This window comes from Gorilla gorilla, chromosome 10 (assembly GCF_029281585.2).
Source record: "Gorilla gorilla gorilla isolate KB3781 chromosome 10, NHGRI_mGorGor1-v2.1_pri, whole genome shotgun sequence".
Taxonomy (NCBI): domain Eukaryota; kingdom Metazoa; phylum Chordata; class Mammalia; order Primates; family Hominidae; genus Gorilla; species Gorilla gorilla.
In genome coordinates, this window is record NC_073234.2 from 144,990,018 (window position 1) to 145,010,283 (window position 20,266).

A 20,266-nucleotide genomic window follows, 5' to 3' on the forward strand; every position below is an offset into this window, starting at 1 on the left:
GGATTTTCTGTCACTTTCAATAGACAGAGAGACTCATAAGTGATATAGAAATCAAAAATATATCTTCTCACTCTAACTGTCGTGTTCCTACTGATAAACCACAGCTGACAAATTACGGTCTGAGTTTTGACATTGAAGGGCTAGATTTTTATGTTGTGTGTAGAGCACAGGGGATTCTTAGAACATCAATAGTATGTGCACCCATCTGTGATCATGCTAACCTCAGTGAATTGAAATGATTTATCTGTGCATGTGAGCTGAATGAACATGCAGGACTGTTCATTCATCCCGAACATTCATCTTTGCATCCTTAGGGCCTAACAAAGTGTGTGGTGTAAATTAGATGCCTAATATACATTTGCTGAACAGGAGAGGACGGCTGCAATTTCACTGCGTGAAATGATCGTTGATGTTTAAGATGGTTAGAATTTTGCTTTTATGATCCATTCTCTTGATAGCTATGATTTGTCTGAAGCTGAAGCCCTCAGGAAGGAATGCAACCCCCTCCAACCCCCTGAAATTGCAGCACTGTTCCTATGGGAAAATAGAGTCCAGTGTAAGACAATATGCTCCATGATTAGTGATGTTCCAGAATGCCTGGTGATGGAAAACAAGGACTGCCTATAATAGAATTGCTCTTTAGTCATTCAGAGAGACTCATTTAATCAAAGCCTGCTAGCATAAACTGCTGCTTTACAGCATGAGGCCCTTCTGGAAGAACATTAACTCTTGCATCTCCCCAGAGCCCCAGTTCAGCATACTTCCAATCAATATTTGCTCCGTAAGCACTGTGTGTACAGGACTAGCCATTTTATTTTACTTATTTCTTAATCTAGATGCCCACTGACTTTCCCAGAAGAAACCAGGCAACCACAGACTTAACGTTCCCCAGAAATCGAAACGCTGTGTCTTGTTGCTGTCAGTACATTGGTTTTCAGCTCTGCACGGTTTTTTCAACTAATTTCAGAAAATTTGTACACACACCTTTCCCCACATATTAGTTACAAATAAAATGAATATGAATAGATAAATGAATGAACAAATGAATGAACAAATTGGTAGGGCACTACCAATGTGATTGAAAGTTGACATTTCAAACCCTTCTGGCCTTATAAAATCTTAGAGTGACTTCTATTACTGAATGTGGTCATGATCCTAGGGCCCAGAACATAATTCCCCAAAATATGGAACTTTGGCGATTGAGAATACTGCAGAAGCAGAAGAAGAAGCAAGAATGCCACTATGACCTGCTCCTCCCATTCTCCCCTGAGCCACGGTCATAAAGGAATTCTCTGACCTACCTCTCCAGAGAGAAGGTTGTAATACCCTCATTCCAGAGGGGTCCTGCCCTATATCTGAAGGCCAGGGAGAATCTAAACAAGCAGCCTTGCTATATCCCCAACCCCCTCCAGTCTATTACCAATGGACCATATCCCTTTCTGTCCAATCACCTTTCTGTGTAACTGTCCATTCCTCATTGAACCTATGCATAAAGCCACAGCTTTCCCTGGGTCTTTGGATTTTTATTTCTGAAGGCTCCCCTGACATGTAAAACCTTGGTTAAATAAATTCGTTATGCTTTTCTCTTGTTAATCTGTCTTTTTTTATAGGGGTGTCAGCCATGAACCATGCAGAAAGTGAGGAAAAGATATTCCTTTCTCTCCCCTACAATGACATTGACATCAGACAAGAACCACGCAAGGTGCTTTTCATGCATTCACTTCCTCCATCCTCAGGACTGCTTGATGTGTCATAATTACATCCATTCCATGTGTGTGGACATCAAGAGGCTACACATCCTAGACAATTGCACAGCTGATTGGTAGCAGGGCATGGACTTGGACTCAGACCCTGTGAACCCACATTAACATTCACTTAATCATTTCACTTTCCTCACTCCAGGGGATCTGACCCAAGTCCAAAAGTCTATAAGTGCAATGTCTGACTGACGGATCCAGCTCTGAACCTGCCTCCCCAGTGTTTGAAACCTAGTTCCACCATGTATTAGTCTGTTTTCATGCTGCTGATAAAGACATACCCAAGACTTGGTAATTTACAAAGAAAAAGAGGTTTAATGGACTCACAGTTCCACGTGGCTGGGGAGGCCTCACAATCATGGCAGAAGGTGAAAGGCACATCTTACATGGTGGCAGACAGGAGAGAAAATGAGAGCTAAGTGAAAGGGGCTCCCCCTTATAATACCATCAGATCTCGTGAGACTTATTCACTACCATGAGAACAGTACAGAGGAAACTGCCCCCATGATTCCATTATCTCCCACTGGGTCCCTCCCACAACATGTGGGAATTATGGGAGCTACAATTCAAGATGAGATTTGAATTGCCAAACCATAACACATCATCACTGCAGAACTGAACTAAGGGGATGTACTAGCTTCCGATGGCTGCTGTAACAAATGACCACAAATACAGAGGCTTAACATAATACGGATTGACTCCTTTATAGTTCTGGAGATCAGAAGCCTGAAATCAAGGTGCTGGCCAGGCTGGTTCTTTCTGGAGGCTTCAGGGGAGAATCCATTGCCTTGCTTTTTTCAGTTTTAGAGGCTTCCACATTCCTTGGCTCCCGGCCCCTTCCTCAAATCCATCAAACCTCCAGTTCCATTACCACATCTCCTACTTCTGACACCAAATCTCCCTCTGCCTTTCTCTCCTCTGTAATTACATGGGACCCATCAGATTAGTCTCATCTGGAGGTTCTCAACTTAATCACATCTTCAAAGACTCTGTTGCCATGTAACCTACATATTGACAAGCTATAGATCCCGGACACAGGCATATTTGGGGTGAGGGTGAGGGTGGGAGTGGGAGTGGGAGGTATTATTCAGCCCACCGCAGAAAGTAATGTAAGTTACCTAAATTTTGCTGGGACTCAGCTTCAAGATCCATCAAATGGTGATGATATTTTTCTTGCTTACCCTTCGCATTAGGAGAATCAAGTTGGTTAAATTGAAACAAGCTCTAGGTAAATCCCTTTGAAGAAGCTGGTACATATTTATCTATTAACAAATGTGAGGTATTAGCACTCAGATTACCAGTTCAAAGGGTCTAAAGGTAGATATAATACTTTAACAAAAAGGGGTGAGTCGGAGGGTCTGAGGCGTGTCTACAGATAGAGGGGGTGAGGGAGACAGAGAAGCCAGGGCCATTCAGTGGGGAAGACATTAGCTGCCTGCTGTTCCTACAGTCGGCAACTACCAACCCCTGAGCAGGGTGGACCCACAGGAGCATATTTAAGGGTGTCAAGCTGCATCATTACCTGATGTTAAAATAGCACTGGACAATAAATACTACATGAAATTTTCCCTCCCCATGCAAAATTCAATCCACATCTTCTTGTAAATCCTGCCGGAGGTTTCTGATACAACTTCTTAGGCTCATAAGCCCATCTCAAGGTCATTCCGAAGTTAGTTTGGAGGTAGTTTTCTATGTGGCAGGCATGGTTGAATAAGGAACAAGGAGAAATTACGCTCGGCTTCTTTCTGATGATACTTATGCTGTAAAAGAAAATTCGACTTCTAATACCATCCACTGCCTTGAAACTTATCGGTGTCCTTAGTTTCTTTGTATTATTTTAATATACAGCCTAAGATTATTGTACAATAGAATGGATTCATTCTAATTTACCTGGCAAAAAGATAGTCACTTAAATGCCAACACAAAAATGTATTGATGAATATAACTACAAGATCATCACAAGGCAGTAACTTTCAAAGAAAGGTTTTTTTCCCCCTAAGGAGGATAAACAATTTCATTTTCTAATACCTTGACAGTTCCCTTCATGTTAACCTCAATTTCATACTTGAAGGAAATGCATAGTTTTTCTGTTGTGAGTTTATAAGAACAATAGAAGAATCAAAACCCCTGCATATATTTTTCTAATTAATAAAACTAAGGCATGCTTATTGCAGTAGATTTGGCAAGTATCAACAAATGAAAGAATGAGACTCTAAGATCATGAGAACATACACTTTGTTTCGTTTGCCTTTGGTGTCCTCCTATACAGTACAGTGCCTAGCACAGGGTAGGTTCTCAAAATTTTATAGTTTGAATTCAGGAGGAAATAAATATCAGTCACAATTTCACTGTTATTAAACCTGTGTTCTATTTCACTTTTAGCCTCTTGACTATATTGTGTGTGTGTGTGTATATATATGTGTGTATCTACATATACACATGTGCGTATATGTGTGTGTATGCACGCACGTGTGCGTATATGTGTATATACACGCACGTGTGTACATATGTGTATATACACGCACGTGTGTGTACATATGTGTATATACACATACACATATATATAAAAATATGCACATATAACATTTTGGTTATTAACAAAATCATGTTGCTACTCTATACATTTTATTTCATGACTTTTTTAACATACCAGTAAATTGAGAGCATTTCCTCATGCCAATAAATCTTTTGAAACACTATTTTGTCAGCTCTGTTACATTTTGCTTGTGAAACTGCTATAGTTATTTAATCATGCCTGTATTCCTAGCACTTAAGGATTCTAATTTTTTCTATTATCAATAACAATGTGAACACCGTGCTTAGGTATAATACTCCTGATTATTTACTTAAGATAAATCCTAAAATGTAGAAACAAAAGGTTATTAAAAATTTAATGAAGATTGGCACACACTGACATATCGCTTTTCTACATAGGAAGTTCTTTGAAGCTTTCTGTTGGTTACAATTCCATTCATGTGAAGTTTGAATAGAATACACTTTCCCAGTTACAGCCCAAGGAGGTTTTGGCTTTTACATGTTAAAGATACTTTTTCCCTTTAATTATGTCTTACCCGTTTTAAGAAGTCCAAGTTCCTTTTAAGGAAGGGGTTATTAGTCTGGTGTGGATGGAGTTAGAATTCAGGGCTCTATGAACTCGGCAGGGGAAAAACAGCCCTTTATTTTTCCTACCCTGGAACTGAAATTTAGCACGTCCTTCAATGTTGAACCTCGGGGACTACCAGAGTAGCTGTGACTTTTCGCCAACAGAAGCCGCAGCGATCTTCATAGTCTATTGGATTTGTAAAAGGTATTTCAAAATGTACCCTGCCCTGAACACTTACTTGAAATCACAGTAGTTATTACACATGCTGCTAGGCTTTGTTTTCAGAGTTTTATTAAGGAAGCTCATAAAATACCTTATCACAATTTAGAAAATGTTTTGAAAGCCACATTTCAATATAGCTGCATTCCTCAGGATTCCTAAGAATTTTATTTTAGGAAATTAAAAACATTATTTTGAGGAAAGATTCATAAATGTCACAGAATTGTCAAAGCAATCTATGACACCAAAAACAGATAAGGATGCTTTTTTTTTTTTTTTTCTTTGAGATGGAGTCTTACTCTGTGGCCCAGGCTGGAGTCCAGGGGTGCAATCTCGGCTCACTGCAACCTCCGCCTCCTGGGTTCAAGCAATTCTCCTGCCTCAGCCTCCTGAGTAGCTGGGATTACAGGTGCCCACCACCACGCCAAGCTACTTTTTGTATTTTTAGTACAGACAGGGTTTTACCATGTTGGCCAGGCTGGTCCCCAACTCCTGACCTCAGGTGATCCACCCGCCTCCGCCTCCCAAAGTTATGGGATTACAGGTGTGAGCCACCGCGCCTGGCCAAGAATGCTTGTTTTAAAGGTATCAAGGAAACAATCAGGAGAAAACATAAATTTCCCATATAAAATACATTTTGCAACTTGTAAAGGGCTCTAGGAATATGATGTATGTGCACATATATGTATAGATAGATAAGTATCTTGTACAGTACTGTTTTTGTTAGTGTGAGGCATCTGTCACCATAGGTGTGCAAGACAGTGTTACGGTGAGGCCGAACTTGATTTTTGGTGGGTGTTTAAGCAGAACAGACATTAAATAATCTTAGGGCCTCCCAACTCCCCTACTCTCTTTCCAGCTGTGGGTTTAGCTGGAGAGAACAATAGTACACAGTGAAATGCTTAATACCATGACATTTTGCTTTCAATCCATTGATTCTCTTAAGGAGAAAGGCTTACTCTGGGGTGCATACGTCTTTAATACTTCTGTAAGACCTCCCAGCTATCTGTTCTAACACAGAAGAAAAAGCCCCCGGAACTGGCGCAAACAATATTCTCCACATGGAATTCATTAGTAGTGACTCCTTTCATTATTTGATTTTCACAATTAACTTCTAAATCCAAATTATCCTACTTTTTCCATTTTTATAACTTCCCTTTGGAATACATTTACTTGAATTCAAAAGTAAAAGGAGTTAAAGGAGCATGTAAGTGACCCTGAAAGTTTGATGTAGACACGATAAATATTGTGAAAAGATTGTTACTGTCAGAGTTTCAGGAAACCTGGACCAAGCTTCACCATTTTTACACCTTAAGCCCTCCAACTTTTTAATGATTTCAGGTAAAAGAATGATCAAGGCACGCCATGATTAAGCTGCACATGTTGAGATCATCTCTGTGTCTTGATATTAAAAACCAAATCCAATCATCCTCTCCCATCAGTGCTTTCAGACACCCACGTGGTCTCATTTCTTTTCAAGACCTTCGCACAGGTTTTCTGCCTGTAGATCTGCTATAATAAGGACCTATAGACCAAACAAAATGTTGCTCTCATCCACGTTACACTTGCCTCCAGGAGTGAGTAATCAAAACCACATTTAGCAAGTTTCCCAGACTTTGAGAGTTGTTCAAAAACAATGCTGAGTAATTATAGACAAAAAACACCCAGTGACTGAAATTGATATTGACTGAACTGAGGAAATACTTTCTTATATTTACACAGTCTCAGTTGATGTCCCTTGTAGACTTTGAATTTGATCCTGATACAATTACATCACATGTTGGTATTCTGTCCGCAAAACAGAAACCCATTTTACCCTGGAGGATTTTCGAATTCAGGTTATAGGAAAGGGGTCACTGGTCTTGTGATACGAGTTGAATTTACACCCAGCATCTCTTTTCTGTGGTAGAAAAACTGGATCTACCTTTAAGACAAAAGATTAAGTGTCTAGAACTACCTGCATTTATTAATTGGAATCATTTGTTTAAAGAAATAAACGTCTTCAAAATAGCAAGGTGAAAAAGCTTTTAATGCTACCCCTGATTAGAATGGCTGGTGAACGGATCATTTATTTCTTCTACTGCTGATCACAGAGCTTTTAAATGGAAGTTAAGTGTTCCTTTCAGAAAAAGTTCTAAAAGGAAAAGAGCAAGTTTATATAGAAAATAAAAAGAAAATAAAAGAGCAGTTGAGAAAGAATTAAGGTAACCAGGTACTTCGTAACTTAGTGTGTCCCATTGAGAAGCTGAAAATCTATCAATTTAAAATGCAGTCTAGAAACTGAATATTAGCGGAATCATAAACGTGTCCTCTTGTGTCTGGCTTCCTTCAGCATCACACTTCAGGCCTTATCTATGTTTTCTCAACGCTTCTGTCACTTGTTCTTTTTCATTGCTGAGTAGTATTCTGCTGCTTAAATGCACCACGGTTATTTATCCCTCACCAGCTGGCAGACATTTGGGTGATTCACAGTTTGGGCTATTATGGAAACAGCAAAATTATAGACAGAAGAGACCATGGCTTGCCTAGAATTGGGATAGAAATAAAAACTTCATGCAAATGGGTAAAAGCTGATTTTTTTTTCCGATGATGGAAAACTGGGTTGCAGTGATGGCTGAACAACCAAAGACATTCTTCTAAAACTCATTTAACTGTGTGCCTAAAATAGGTCAATTTGACAGTATGTAATTTATAACCCAAGAGCTTAACGAAGGTTCTAAGTAGGAATCTAAAGTCATATGCCCGTATTGCCAGTTTCTCTAACTGATGTCAGTTAGTCACCAGGGTTAAAGGACTAAGAAGTCACCAAAGAAAGTTCTTACACTGATTGACACACATCATGGCAGGTGAAAGCTGTCAGAAGAAAGTTGCTTTTAGAAATGATAGAAACCAAACTGTATATATTAATACTTAAAAAATAAGACATCCTGTCCATGAGAAACAACACTTAGAATGAAATTTTTAGGACATAAGAAAGATGATACTTTGCACCAGTTGGACTGTAAATAAAGCTTCTTCAGATGGATCCTATAATTTTTCTTTCATTTCTTTTTTTAATGTTCCATGAAATACTATTATCTTTCTGAACTGTTCCCCAGGCCTTCAAGCCACAGATCATCCACACACAGCATTTGTTCCATCAAGCTAAACACACCAGGGGAAACTGGAGGTTTCGGCAAGTTTGATAAAATACTCACGGTAAAGGGTTGTCATGGAGCGTGAAGGGACAGAACCGAGACCGTGCGGCCCACACAGTTAAGTGATCAAAGGAAATGGCTGTCGCAAAGAACACTCCCTCATCATCAAAAACATCGAAGACTATTTCGGAGAGATGCAGAAATCTATTCACTTGTTGACAATGAACACCCATCAGAAACAGTGACTGCAAATGTTCATGATTCTTAACAAATAAAAAAATACTTTTAGATTTTACGGTGTGTTTATATATATTACTAATACATATGTAAGTATAGATATTGGTATGGATAAGATATAGATATAAATATGGATCTGTAGATATAGACAAAGCTATACAGATTAGATATATATGTAGACACAGATTAGATATATATGTAGACATAGATTTTATATATATATATACATAGATTAGATATAGAAAAATAGATGTATGTAGACATAGATATAGATGCAGACATAGAAATTTTTTTCTGTGTAGGACTGCTACTGACCGTTTCCATGCTCAGAGAGGACACTAAGGGCTGCACATGTGTGCATACACACGCACGTGCACACACACACACACAGACACACACACACTTATTGAAGCTGCAAGTTCAGACATGTACATGAAGACAGATAGTAGCACATGGTTTTCTACATGGAATGTCATGTGTCACTTTAGATATTTCTGCCACTGCAGGTGTTTTTGGTAGTTCCATTGAAATGGGAGCTTTCTCTTTCCTCGAAGCAACATCTAGTGGCCTTCGTAGGACTCTGAAATCACAAACCGACAGCAACCAAACATTAGCCATGATCTACAACCCCAGAGTGTATTGATGAAGCATTTTGATGAACACCAGTAAGTGGCATAATGTAATTATTGTTGCTATTAGGTTATTATTGATGCCACACGCATGACTCTTGTAGCTGTAGCAAGAGAAGCAGTCGGTATTTTAGTATTACAGCACTCTGGAGATCCTATCAAAAAGCCACGGCAGCTCCCGCTAGCAAAGACGCGTGGCGGTAACTCAGTGCCGTTACTCACGAAAAGTGGATGTTCAATAATTTAATTCTAAATTTGGTGCTCTACTTGGAAACAGAAGATATTAAATACCAGATATATGGATATAATAAAAGCAAAGCAATACGAGGGTAAATTAAGGCAAATCTCACACTCCCTCATGCTACTGTATAATGAGATTGAATGAGCATCAGGAAATGGTGAGTGAGTCAGCCTGAAGTCTGATTTCACAGAGAATGGGGTTCATCATTCCCCCTTGACTGCCAGGCCATATGCTTGAATTACTGCTGCCTCCTGGCTGAGTTTAAATGTTTCTCAAGGAGGCAATGTAGATAAGCTTACATTTACTGGGACAAAACTCAGTGCTATCTTAGGAAGATTCTAAAGCTCTATTCCCCACAATGTCCAGAAAATATCTTTGCATACTTCACCTGAACTTGCATTTCTCAAACACTGGCTTTGAACAATGAGAACACATGGACACAGGAAGGGGAACATCACACACCGGGGCCTGTCGTGGGGTGGGGGGAGGGGGGAGGGATAGCATTAGGAGATATACCTAATGCTAAATGACGAGTTAATGGGTGCAGCACACCAGCATGGCACATGTATACATATGTAACAAACCTGCACATTGTGCACATGTACCCTAAAACTTAAAGTGTAATAATAAAAAATGAAAAAATTAAAAGGTGAAAAAAAAAAGAAAGAAACAGCCATGTCCTTATCCCATCTATACCTGTATTAACTCAGTATTTTTCTCTAAAACAACACATTGCTGGGGGGGTTCTCTTCATAATTACATGAGCGGTAACATATTGTACATGCTACTATTCAAGATTTTCTCCCATTCAACATTACAGTTTCAGGTTAATTTCTTGCTGATATACACAGATCAATGGCATCCCTCATAATTGTTGCATAACATTTATTACATGAACACAACTTTTTAAAATTAATTCACATCTTGATGGGCATTTAGGCTGTTTTTAACTGTCTGCTATTACCAAAAAAACGGCTGCAATTACAGCCCTGTATCCATCTCTCCAGATTGATGGCTAAGCTTTTATCTAGAGCATATATTTCTAGAACTGTAATTTCAGGGTCATAGGATGCAGGTTTTAAATCTTATTAGCCAGATACTGACAAATATATCTCTAAAGTGGAAGAACCATTTTACAAATCCCCAGAAGGGTATAAGAGTTCTCTGTTCTTCCGGGAGGCAGAGGTTGCAGTGAGCGGAGATTGCGCCACTCCAGCCTAGCGACAGAGTGAGACTCCGTCTCAAAAGAAAAGAGTTCTCCATTGTCCCTCATCCTCAGAAAAACATTTTATTATTTTCATATTTTTTTCTTTTTTTTTTTTTTTTTTTGGGGACGGAGTCTCGCTCTGTCGCCAGGCTGGAGTGCAGTGGTGCGATCTTGGCTCACTGCAACCTCCACCTCCCGGGTTCAAGCGACTCCCCTACTTCAGCCTCCTGTGTAGCTGGGACTACAGGCGCCCGCCACCACACTCAGCTAATTTATTTGTATTTTAGTAGAGATAGGGCTTCACCATGTTGGCCAGGATGGTCTCGATCTCCTGACTTCGTGATCTGCCTGCCTTGGCTTCCGAAAGTGCTGGGATTACAGGTATGAGCCACGGTGCCCAGCCGGGTTTTTTTTTTTTTTTTTTTTTTTGCTAATATAATTAATAGAAATGATATCTAGTAGTTCTGAAAACAACATCTTGGTCTGTTGTATCCCTAATGCAGAAGTTATTAAAACAAACTTGAATGGAAATGCTTCTGACAGATTCTAAATTTAAACATAATGGGGAAACTTTGTTATCTTTGGTACAGGCTCGGTATACCACTAATGTGATTCATCTTGTACTTTGGCAAATTTAAATTTAGACTCTGGAAATAAAAGCATCCTTCATGGTCTAGGAGGACTTGGGCATGTGTGCTGCATACACTACATGGATGTTTTAAGAATCTAAAAATGATGAAGAGATGGGTTTCTTTTAATGGTTCTGTGGATTATTTCAAAGTGTGTGCGCATGTGTGACTGTATTTGATTCTCACAACAGTCCAGGGAAGGCTGGCATTGTTATGCCAATATTACAGAAGAGGAAGTTGCTTTTCCTCTCTGGTCATCTGCCAGACAGACATCACTGCGACGCACAGCATAAAAATGAGAACGAAACATCACATTTTCTGGATCTCACATTTATGTTCTTCCCACTCTCTTTGCGGAATCATCATTCGGATGGTAATACATACAACTGTGGTAATCCATAGTCAATAGGGAGGATATGGAAACTATTTAAGGCATCATAAATCACAGTTGCCCACAAAAGGAAAGTCACGCCATTTTGATGACTTCATACCACTGTCTCAGGTTTGTTTTTGGTTTGGTGATACTCAGATTCTGGGTCTCAGAAGAGCTGATTGTTTCATTTAGTGGATAACAGCCTGCTGGAAAATTAACAAGCATTTCTTTAAGTTTCTAACATACACACAACTGTTCTGGTAGAGTGCTAATGTGAGTTTCCCCACCCTATTATATTGTACTGCAAATTTCTAAGGGATCCTAATAAAGTGAAGGAGGTAGTGAGGTACTATGCTTTTTTCATCATCCTATGGAAATCCCACATGTGTATTCTTTATAAATTGATGAAATAGAGGTTGGTTGCTGGTTGCCCCACTCCCCCAGGCTGCTCTTTTTTTTTATTTTTTTCCTCGAGACAAAGTCTTTTGCTCTGTCTCCCAGGCTGGAGTGCAATGGCATGATCTCGGCTCACCTCAACCTCTGCCTCCCAGGTTCAAGCGATTCTCCTGCCTCAGCCTCCTGAGTAGCTGGGATTACACACATGCACCACCATGCCCAACTAATTTTTGTATTTTTAGTAGAGACGGGGTTTCACCATATTGGCCAGGATGGTCTCGAACTCCTGACCTCGTGATCCGCCCACCTCAGCCTCCCAAAGTGCTGGGATTACAGGCATGAGCCACTACGCCCAGCCTCTTCTTTCTTTAGAACAGAACACTGATTTTGAACTGGGCACACTGCTGGTAATAAATCATGTTTCCTACTTTCTTTTGAAGTATGGTTTGGTCATGTGATTAAGTTCTTATCAATGAGATGCAAGAGAGAGAAATAGGGTTGAAAAGAGCTTCCAGGAAGGTTGCCTAAAAAGAGTCAACCCAGTTAAGAAGACCCTTTTCTGTCAGTTTTCTTTTGCCTGCAATGCTGATGCAATGACCGACACTCAAGCCATCTTGATCTATGAAGTTGTAAGCCCTCCATTCACATGGTGTTGAAGAAAGAAAGGTGCCTGGGACCCTAGTGATACTGGAGAACTGCCATTCCAGCCGTGGCCAGCCTTAAGCTTCCTTCATGTGAGAAAGAAAAAACTTCTGTCTTGTTTAAGATATTCCTATTTGTTTCAGAAAACAATCTATTTAAGGCCGGGTACGGTGGTTCATTCCCATAATCCCAGCACTTTGGAAGGCCAAGGCAGGTAGATTGCTTGGGCTCAGGAGTTTGAGACCAGCCTGGGCAACAGGGCAAAACCCCATCTCTACTATATATACAAAAATTAGCCAGGTGTGGTAGTGCACGCCTGTAATCCCAGCTACTTGGGTGGCTGAGGCAGGAGAATTGCTTGAACCCAGGAGGCAGAGGCTACAGTGAGCCAAGATCGCACCACTGCACTCTGGCTTGGGCAACAGTGTGAGACCTTGTCTCAGGAAACAAAACATTTGTTTTAAAATGAAACGTTATTTACAAAAAATGTAAAATCAGTATTACAATGAACAAATAGATAATTATGAAAATAGATTAAATTTATCTACGTACTCTTGCCTATCTACAATGTAACAGCTAAGGATAGAGGCTTTAAAGAGATACTAGCCCTTAAAAGAGATGAACTTCTCTTCAATCAAGTCTTACTGGAGAACTTACATAAATGTAAGTTTCTCTCATTCAAGTATACTGAACCTCCTTTCTACGTGACACCTAAAATCATTTACATATCAACCGTGGTGAGCTTTGGGAAACACTTGTCTATGGAGAGAACTACAAGGAAATGATAACATGTGGGTTTTGTTACATATTTATCTAAGTTAACATAGGAGTATACTGAGCAAGATTTTGCAAATGCAAAATGCAATTTGATGGACACAGCATAATTGGTTATCCTGCAGGCAATGCTTAGTCAAAACAGATCTGATAGCTGGGGTAACATTCATATGTTCATACTGTTATGATCAGATTCTCAGGAACCTAACTTCTTCAAACAGGGAAGGATGCAGTTAAACTTAGATAAGAGATCTTCGCTCACTCCTGGTGAGTTCATCACTAGCACAAAAGTGTCTCCTTAATACACAAAATTAAACCTGTCACAGTGACTTAACTTCATTAACGCAACTTCCTGATCCATGGCAAATTATTAGCAATACAAAAATCTATGACTCTCAAGCTAATTAACACTGCTTCTTTTGCATTATGATGATCAGATTCTGACTTTTAAGAATAACTGGAAAACACTCAAAGAGGGTAGGAGGAAATTATAAAGCAAAACAGCTTCTGAAGCAAAACCTACCAATATTATTAAAACATCTACTCTATAATCCATTTTCCAATTATCGTTAAGAAAAACACATCTCATCGCAGTCCATTCACTATCTGTAATCATGGAGCATGATTTCTCTTTGTTTAATTCTCCAAAGGCAGAAGTAAAATGAAAAGTTTCAAAGCGAGGATAAAAGTTGAATATATGAATGAATATATCATATTTTAAAAATCTCTATTTTAGTTGCAGATGTCTTGTGAAATAGGTAATACATGCACACAGCAAAAAAAAAAAAAAAAAAAATCAAACAGTTCAAATGGTTCACTGTAAAAAGTAATTTACATTCAGCCTTTTCTCCCAGCTTCCAGTTCTCTCCAGTAGAAATCGCAGTTGCCAGTCCTTTGTGTAGACTTCTTGGGACATAGTGTGCTCACAAAAGTACCCTTCTCTGGGTTTCCCCAAATGCAGCATTATACATGCAGCTATGCACCTTACTTTTTGAACAAGCATACAGACAACCACTAAATATGTGTGCATACAAATTTGTATCATAATATATATATACCAGAGATATGGCCTAATTCTAGAACAAATTATCAAATTGAACAAATATTTATAGACAGCCCACTGTGTGCCAGACACTGCTGTATGAGCTGGAGCATAACTGGAAAAAGACCTGCTCCCAAAACTATAAGACTTCCGTTCTAGAGCTTCCTCATTAAGCAAAGCCTTCCTAGCTGCTGTGTAAGATCCCTACATCAACACATTTGTCTATCAACAAAACACCTATAAAATGTACATCTATATGCATGCATGCATTTGCATACCTATATCACATATATATTTTCTATATGCATATATAATATGCTGTATGCATGTACACACATACAACATATTATACACATACAACATATTGTGTGTGTGTGTATCTGTATGTGTATAACCTTTTTCCATCATCCAGACCCATAGTATGAGGAAACATATCCTGGCCTCCAGAAGACAAGAAGAAAAAAGATAAAAAAGGAAACAGAAAACTGGCATCAGAATCTACAAAGAGATAAGGAATGGTCTTCACTTAGAATGAAGAATTAGGGCTTTTAAAAGAAGAGCTTTATATTCTATTCAGGGCCCTTGTTTCTTAAAGAAGATACTGACACAGATGAAAGAAAAATAAATGGCATCCACCATGCATTTCTGCATTTGGATGTCCTCTGAATGTGCTGAGATTCTGGAAGCCTCTGGAACTATAAAAAGGCAGCTTACATTTCAATGGGAAGGAGCCACCATTGGGCTCCCCATGCTCTCTCTCCGTGTCCAAGATGAACTGAACTATTTGTCAGAAGTTAACAATAAAAAAGGCATAAATATTTTCTAATGGTTCAACTCCCTCAGTCTCTCATAGACAAGACTACAACTACTGCTTCTACTAATACATAAAAAGAGATGGCAAAAGAAATCACAAGAGAAAATGAAAGTTCACTGGTTGAGATTCTTTCCCCTAAATTTATTCTTTTCTTCTGATACAGAATAAACGCATCTATTCATCCACCCTTTCATCCATCCACTAGTCCATCCATCCATTTGCCCATCAATCTATCCATTCATCCATCCGTCTACCCATCTGTCCACCCCCGTGTCCATCTATCCCAATTTTTGCTAACTACGAAACACAAAAGAAATATTTTATTGAGATAGCACCTGACTTCCAAGTTACTGGTACAGATGTGTTTCAATTTGTGTATCTATAAGTTCACCCAGTTCACCAGTTTGGCAGACTATCATCACTACATACATATCTAGGACTGAACTCAAATACACATTTTCTCTTTTCCCTCTCATTTGCTGTACAAGCAAATCTTCAAGAATAAAAAGGAAAGGCCCAAACGAGAGCTGCTGATAATCCAAATTCCTAAAAACCAACATCGAGCAAAGAAGTACAGAAAAGAATCCAAATCAAATCATCCCCACATTGGTTTCAAATGCTGCTTGATAATAAGCCAAAAAAAATCATAATAGTTATCAGCTGAGATTCCTGAGCTCCCTGCTAGAATAAATAATAAAAAATAAGGATATTTTCCAAACACTGAGCTCCGAACTTTAAAAATGCACTCCAGAAATAATGCATGGCATACCGGAATTCATCCTTTCATTATTGTCGAAATTTTCAATAGAATCCGGAGCAAAAAGTAACATACAGGTGACAAAAATATGTGACCAGACTAGGAAACCCCCAGAGCCACAAATGAGATTTCAGGAAAGTGCAATAAAACAAGAACTACTGAGTTTCCGAGCCTCCCTTTGCCCAGCTGTGAATTGATTGTTTCTAATTTGGTGGCTATCAGAGACAGATTCAGGTTTTAATTTCTCCCTAGAGTGATCCACAATTCCCTGCAATTCTACTGCAGATAGTTCACTGTACCATCAGAAAATGCCTGCCCGTGAATACAATCATATGCATTGAATTCAAATACACACTGCAAACATGGAATGCACCCATGTGAAGACAGACATATAGGCTCTGGTTTCTAACACTTGCAAAATGGGCCGTTTCACGAGACATGCAGAGTTTCAGTTCCTCCAGTAACATGGACTAGAAAGAGGTCATGTTGAAGAGGAACACGGTTTGTGGGTCAATTCCATCTGCATGGTGCAGTCCTTGCAGGTGATACTGTGCTCTGCTGGGGTTCTAAGTAGGTCTGCTGTGAATAACAGCCCACTTTTCCCAAATGAAAGATTCCATTCATCTACCCGGAGGCCCTGATAGAACAGACGACACACACCAAATGCAAACCACAGTGGAAATGGTTGTTAGCAATCTAGGAAAAAAAAAAAAAAATCAGGCCACATTTGCAGCTGATCTGAATATATCGGAGGCCAGTTGGGACTCACCTGTTTTCTGAGCCAGCCGCTTTCTTCTGACACACGATGACAGCTGGTGCATACTTTCCAGTATAATCCGTGCGCTCCTTGACATCCCAAATGGAAGGGCTGCTGGCTCGCACGCCGATGATGTTCACGCCTTTCTTCACCTTTGCCCTGTTGGAGACAGCACGTGTGGGTCTGAGTCAGCTCTGGGGAATCCCCGGGTCATGCTGGTTCTGGGAACACGGGGAGCTTAATTGCTCACCGTTGCCTGGCAGGTGTAAGCTCATGTATACTAGGATTTAAACACAAATTTGCAGTCGCCTTCCAAGCCATCTGCCCTAATTTCTTTCAGTTTTTCCTACCTTTACTAAAGAGCTAGAGATGGTAGACTGACAGCCAGCAAACATCAGTTACAGAAAGAAATAGAATATCCTTGCACTAGCTTGTATCTTTAAATAAAGCCAAGCCAAACACAAACACAGAACTACCTGAAAACCCTTAGCCTGGCCAAACTCAATAGAAAAAGGCAATGAAAATGCAAAAGTAAAGACTGAAATAAGAACGCACATTCATTGAATGTCTCCCAGTGCCAGGCACTGATGGACATTGTGTCTATATTATCTGATCATCCTAGCAAGGTTCCAAGCCCAAAATGAGGGGGCTGAGGTTCAGATAGGGGAAGGAACAATGATGGCCTCCAGTGATCCACCTGCCTCAGCCTCCCAAAGTGGGAGCTACTGCGCCCAGACCTGTTTGCTTTTTATAATCTTGTCTTCTTACTGTATGCTTTCCATTCCATACGTTCTTTCCAATTCAAGTTTCTTAAAGAAACATAGAATAATGAAACCCCATCTCGACTAAAAATACAAAAATTATTTGAGTGTGGTGGTGTGCCCCTGTAGTCCTAGCTACTTGGGAGGCTGAGGTGGGAGGATCACTTGAACCTGGGAGGCGGAGGCTGCAGTGAGCTGAGATCGACCCGCAGCACTCCAGCTTGGGTGACGAAGTTGAGATCCTGCCTCAAAAGAAAAATAATAATAAATAAAATAGAAAATAAAATAAAATGCAAACAGTTTGATTTTGATTTACAAGCTGGCCTAGAAGTTTGAAAAAGCTAATGTTTCCTGCTGTGTTTTCTCTTAGTCCCTCAGCGGAAAATAGGAAAAGTCTTGAAGCGAGAGTACCAAGGGGAACCTGGAGCACGTTGATGGTACCTGACCTGGGCAGAAGACGATGGCGGCGGCGGCCGACTTGGAGTTCCTCCAGACTTGTAATCATTGTGCCTATATAAACAGGCAGTAAGGCAATGGCGCCAGAGCCTACGTCTCAAAATCCCTCTCTGTCATGCCAGAGGAGAAAGTGAGACCATCTTCTGCTATTAATATTAGGGACAAAAGGCGAGGGGGAGATGACACTCATAGGACCAGGGCTTTGAGAAAAAGCAGGACACGTCTGTCCCTAACACCAGGAACACTATTTCCCATGGAACCAATTTTAAAATGTAGTGTGCACAAAAGACCTGAGGCTGCAGGCTTGAGACTGCCCTCCTTAGGAAAGCCTGCTGGCAAGGGTGGCTGGGAACTTGGATTTGGGGAGCGTTCCCTCCCTTTTCATGGTCAGAGGGGCTCACGGTGCCTAGACTGGGCAAATGAGGTGGTTTATGCTGGACACTTTGTTGTCTTCTAGGAGCACAGAATTTTGGTACGTGCCAGGCAGAGGGTGCCCCCATGAGCAGTCCCCAGTGAAAACCCTGAACTCCTGGGCTCAGGTGAGCTCCTCTGGCAGTGCTGTCCCAGCTATATGCTGGAGGAATTGGAGGAATTAAGCACATCCTGCGTGACTCCACGGGGAGAGGATTCCTGGGAGCGTGAGCCTGGTCTCCTCCCCTGTGCCTTTTCCCTCTGCGGACCATGCTTTGCTTTCCTTGGCTAATACATCGGAGCAGTGATTCTCACCACATGCTGAGTCCTGTGAGTTCTCCTAGTGACTCGTTGGACCTGGGGGTGGTCTTAGGAACCCCCAGCACACATACTGATTTGGCGAGTCCACAGAGAGAGAAAGAATTGCTTCTAGGTGTGGCCCTACTGCAAAAGTTAGCATTTTTAGAAAATGATCATCACGTATAACATTATTTCTGTGGGGGAAAATACATGTTTGATGTTTTAAATAATCATTATGCATGCAAACACTTTGAATGCAGTCGTTTAAAAATTGGGAATTGCATGCAGACGCCAAAAAGCCATCTGACCTTCCTAGATACTCAGGTGAGACACTGGGCGAATCGTTACGATTCCTGCCTTGCAGAAACTCATTTAAATTGTAGGCAACCAAGATGTGGCAGCGAACAAAAGTACAATCCGCTGTGGACAGCTACTATTATATTCAGATGAATTCTAAAGGCTGTCCCAATTACTCTGCAGTGGAATTTTATTGAATCAACATTGCTTTAAATAAATAGGCCATCAACCTGGCTGTGACAACCTTTTCATTATACAGGAGATATCAGTACATAGGCCTTTTCTGATATATCATGGGCTTATATTTTTCTGAAATTTTATTCATAAGTAGGCTATGTGGAATTCAGATGATGTTTCTCCAGCAAATCCTTTTCAAGTTCTTAAGAAAGGACACAGTGGCTTGTTTAACCCATGAAGTATTCAACATTTCTTGCTAATAATTCTCCTGTAGCAAATGAAGCTATAGTCGGTAGCATTATTTCTGCAAAAATGTTTTTTCCTGGAATTTTATACAGGACACTGGGAATTGTCTTTCAGAGACACAGAACATTTTCCTAATAGAACACACATTTCTAGGGCATGTTTTAGATGTTCAGAATTGGAGAAGGCATACTCAAGAGGTATCCTTGTGTGTGAATATCAAGTAAAATCTATGTAATAAACTGGATAGTCATTCTTCGGAGATGTAGACACAGTATTTACTGAACACGGTGTGTGTTGGGTTAATAATTTTGAAGCACGAATCTCAGAGCTGTCAGTGGCACCATTTGGAACCATTAAAGTAGTTCCTAGAACACATGCCCCTGGGCTCCACTGGGTCTGAACCAAATACTAATTTCTCCCTTTGTTTATGACAACTGAGTTACTTACATTCATTAATGGAAGTTTTATAATCTACTTGTGGTTCAATAAATACAGGTTACACTGACAGCCTCATTACACAGAGATAAACATAGCACTTGATTTTGAAGATACTTTGCTGTAGATTTATGCTTAATAATATATCTACCATGGTGATGGGGGAAAGCCATAATTTTCCCCATAGTATGCACATGCACTGTGATTGGGTATCAACAAAACCTGCCTGGGGTTAAAGGTATATTGTGTTTTTAAAACATAATAGAACTGCAGGGACTGTGTATATTTTATATACATATATATATAAATACAATGTGTATATACATATATGTATACGTAATGTAGAATATGCATATATTATAAACACACACACACAGAGTTTCAAGTACAGCATCCAGGGTTCGGAAATGTGGTGCGCAATTGTTGCTTTTGCTCCCCATACCCAATCTCTTTCCTGGATAGCAGCATC

The 20,266-nt window shown here is 40.0% G+C and overlaps 1 protein-coding gene across 1 annotated transcript in view; it reads right to left on the reverse strand.

The window, feature by feature from the left end:
- The window catches only part of TMEM132D (transmembrane protein 132D), an 825,211-nt gene that overhangs the window by 441,782 nt on the left and 363,163 nt on the right, over window positions 1-20,266 (reverse strand). The window contains exon 3 of the mRNA XM_019039446.4: window positions 16,727-16,873. Coding sequence (XP_018894991.3) covers window positions 16,727-16,873 — 147 coding nt within the window. The remainder of the gene's footprint in view (window positions 1-16,726; window positions 16,874-20,266) is intronic.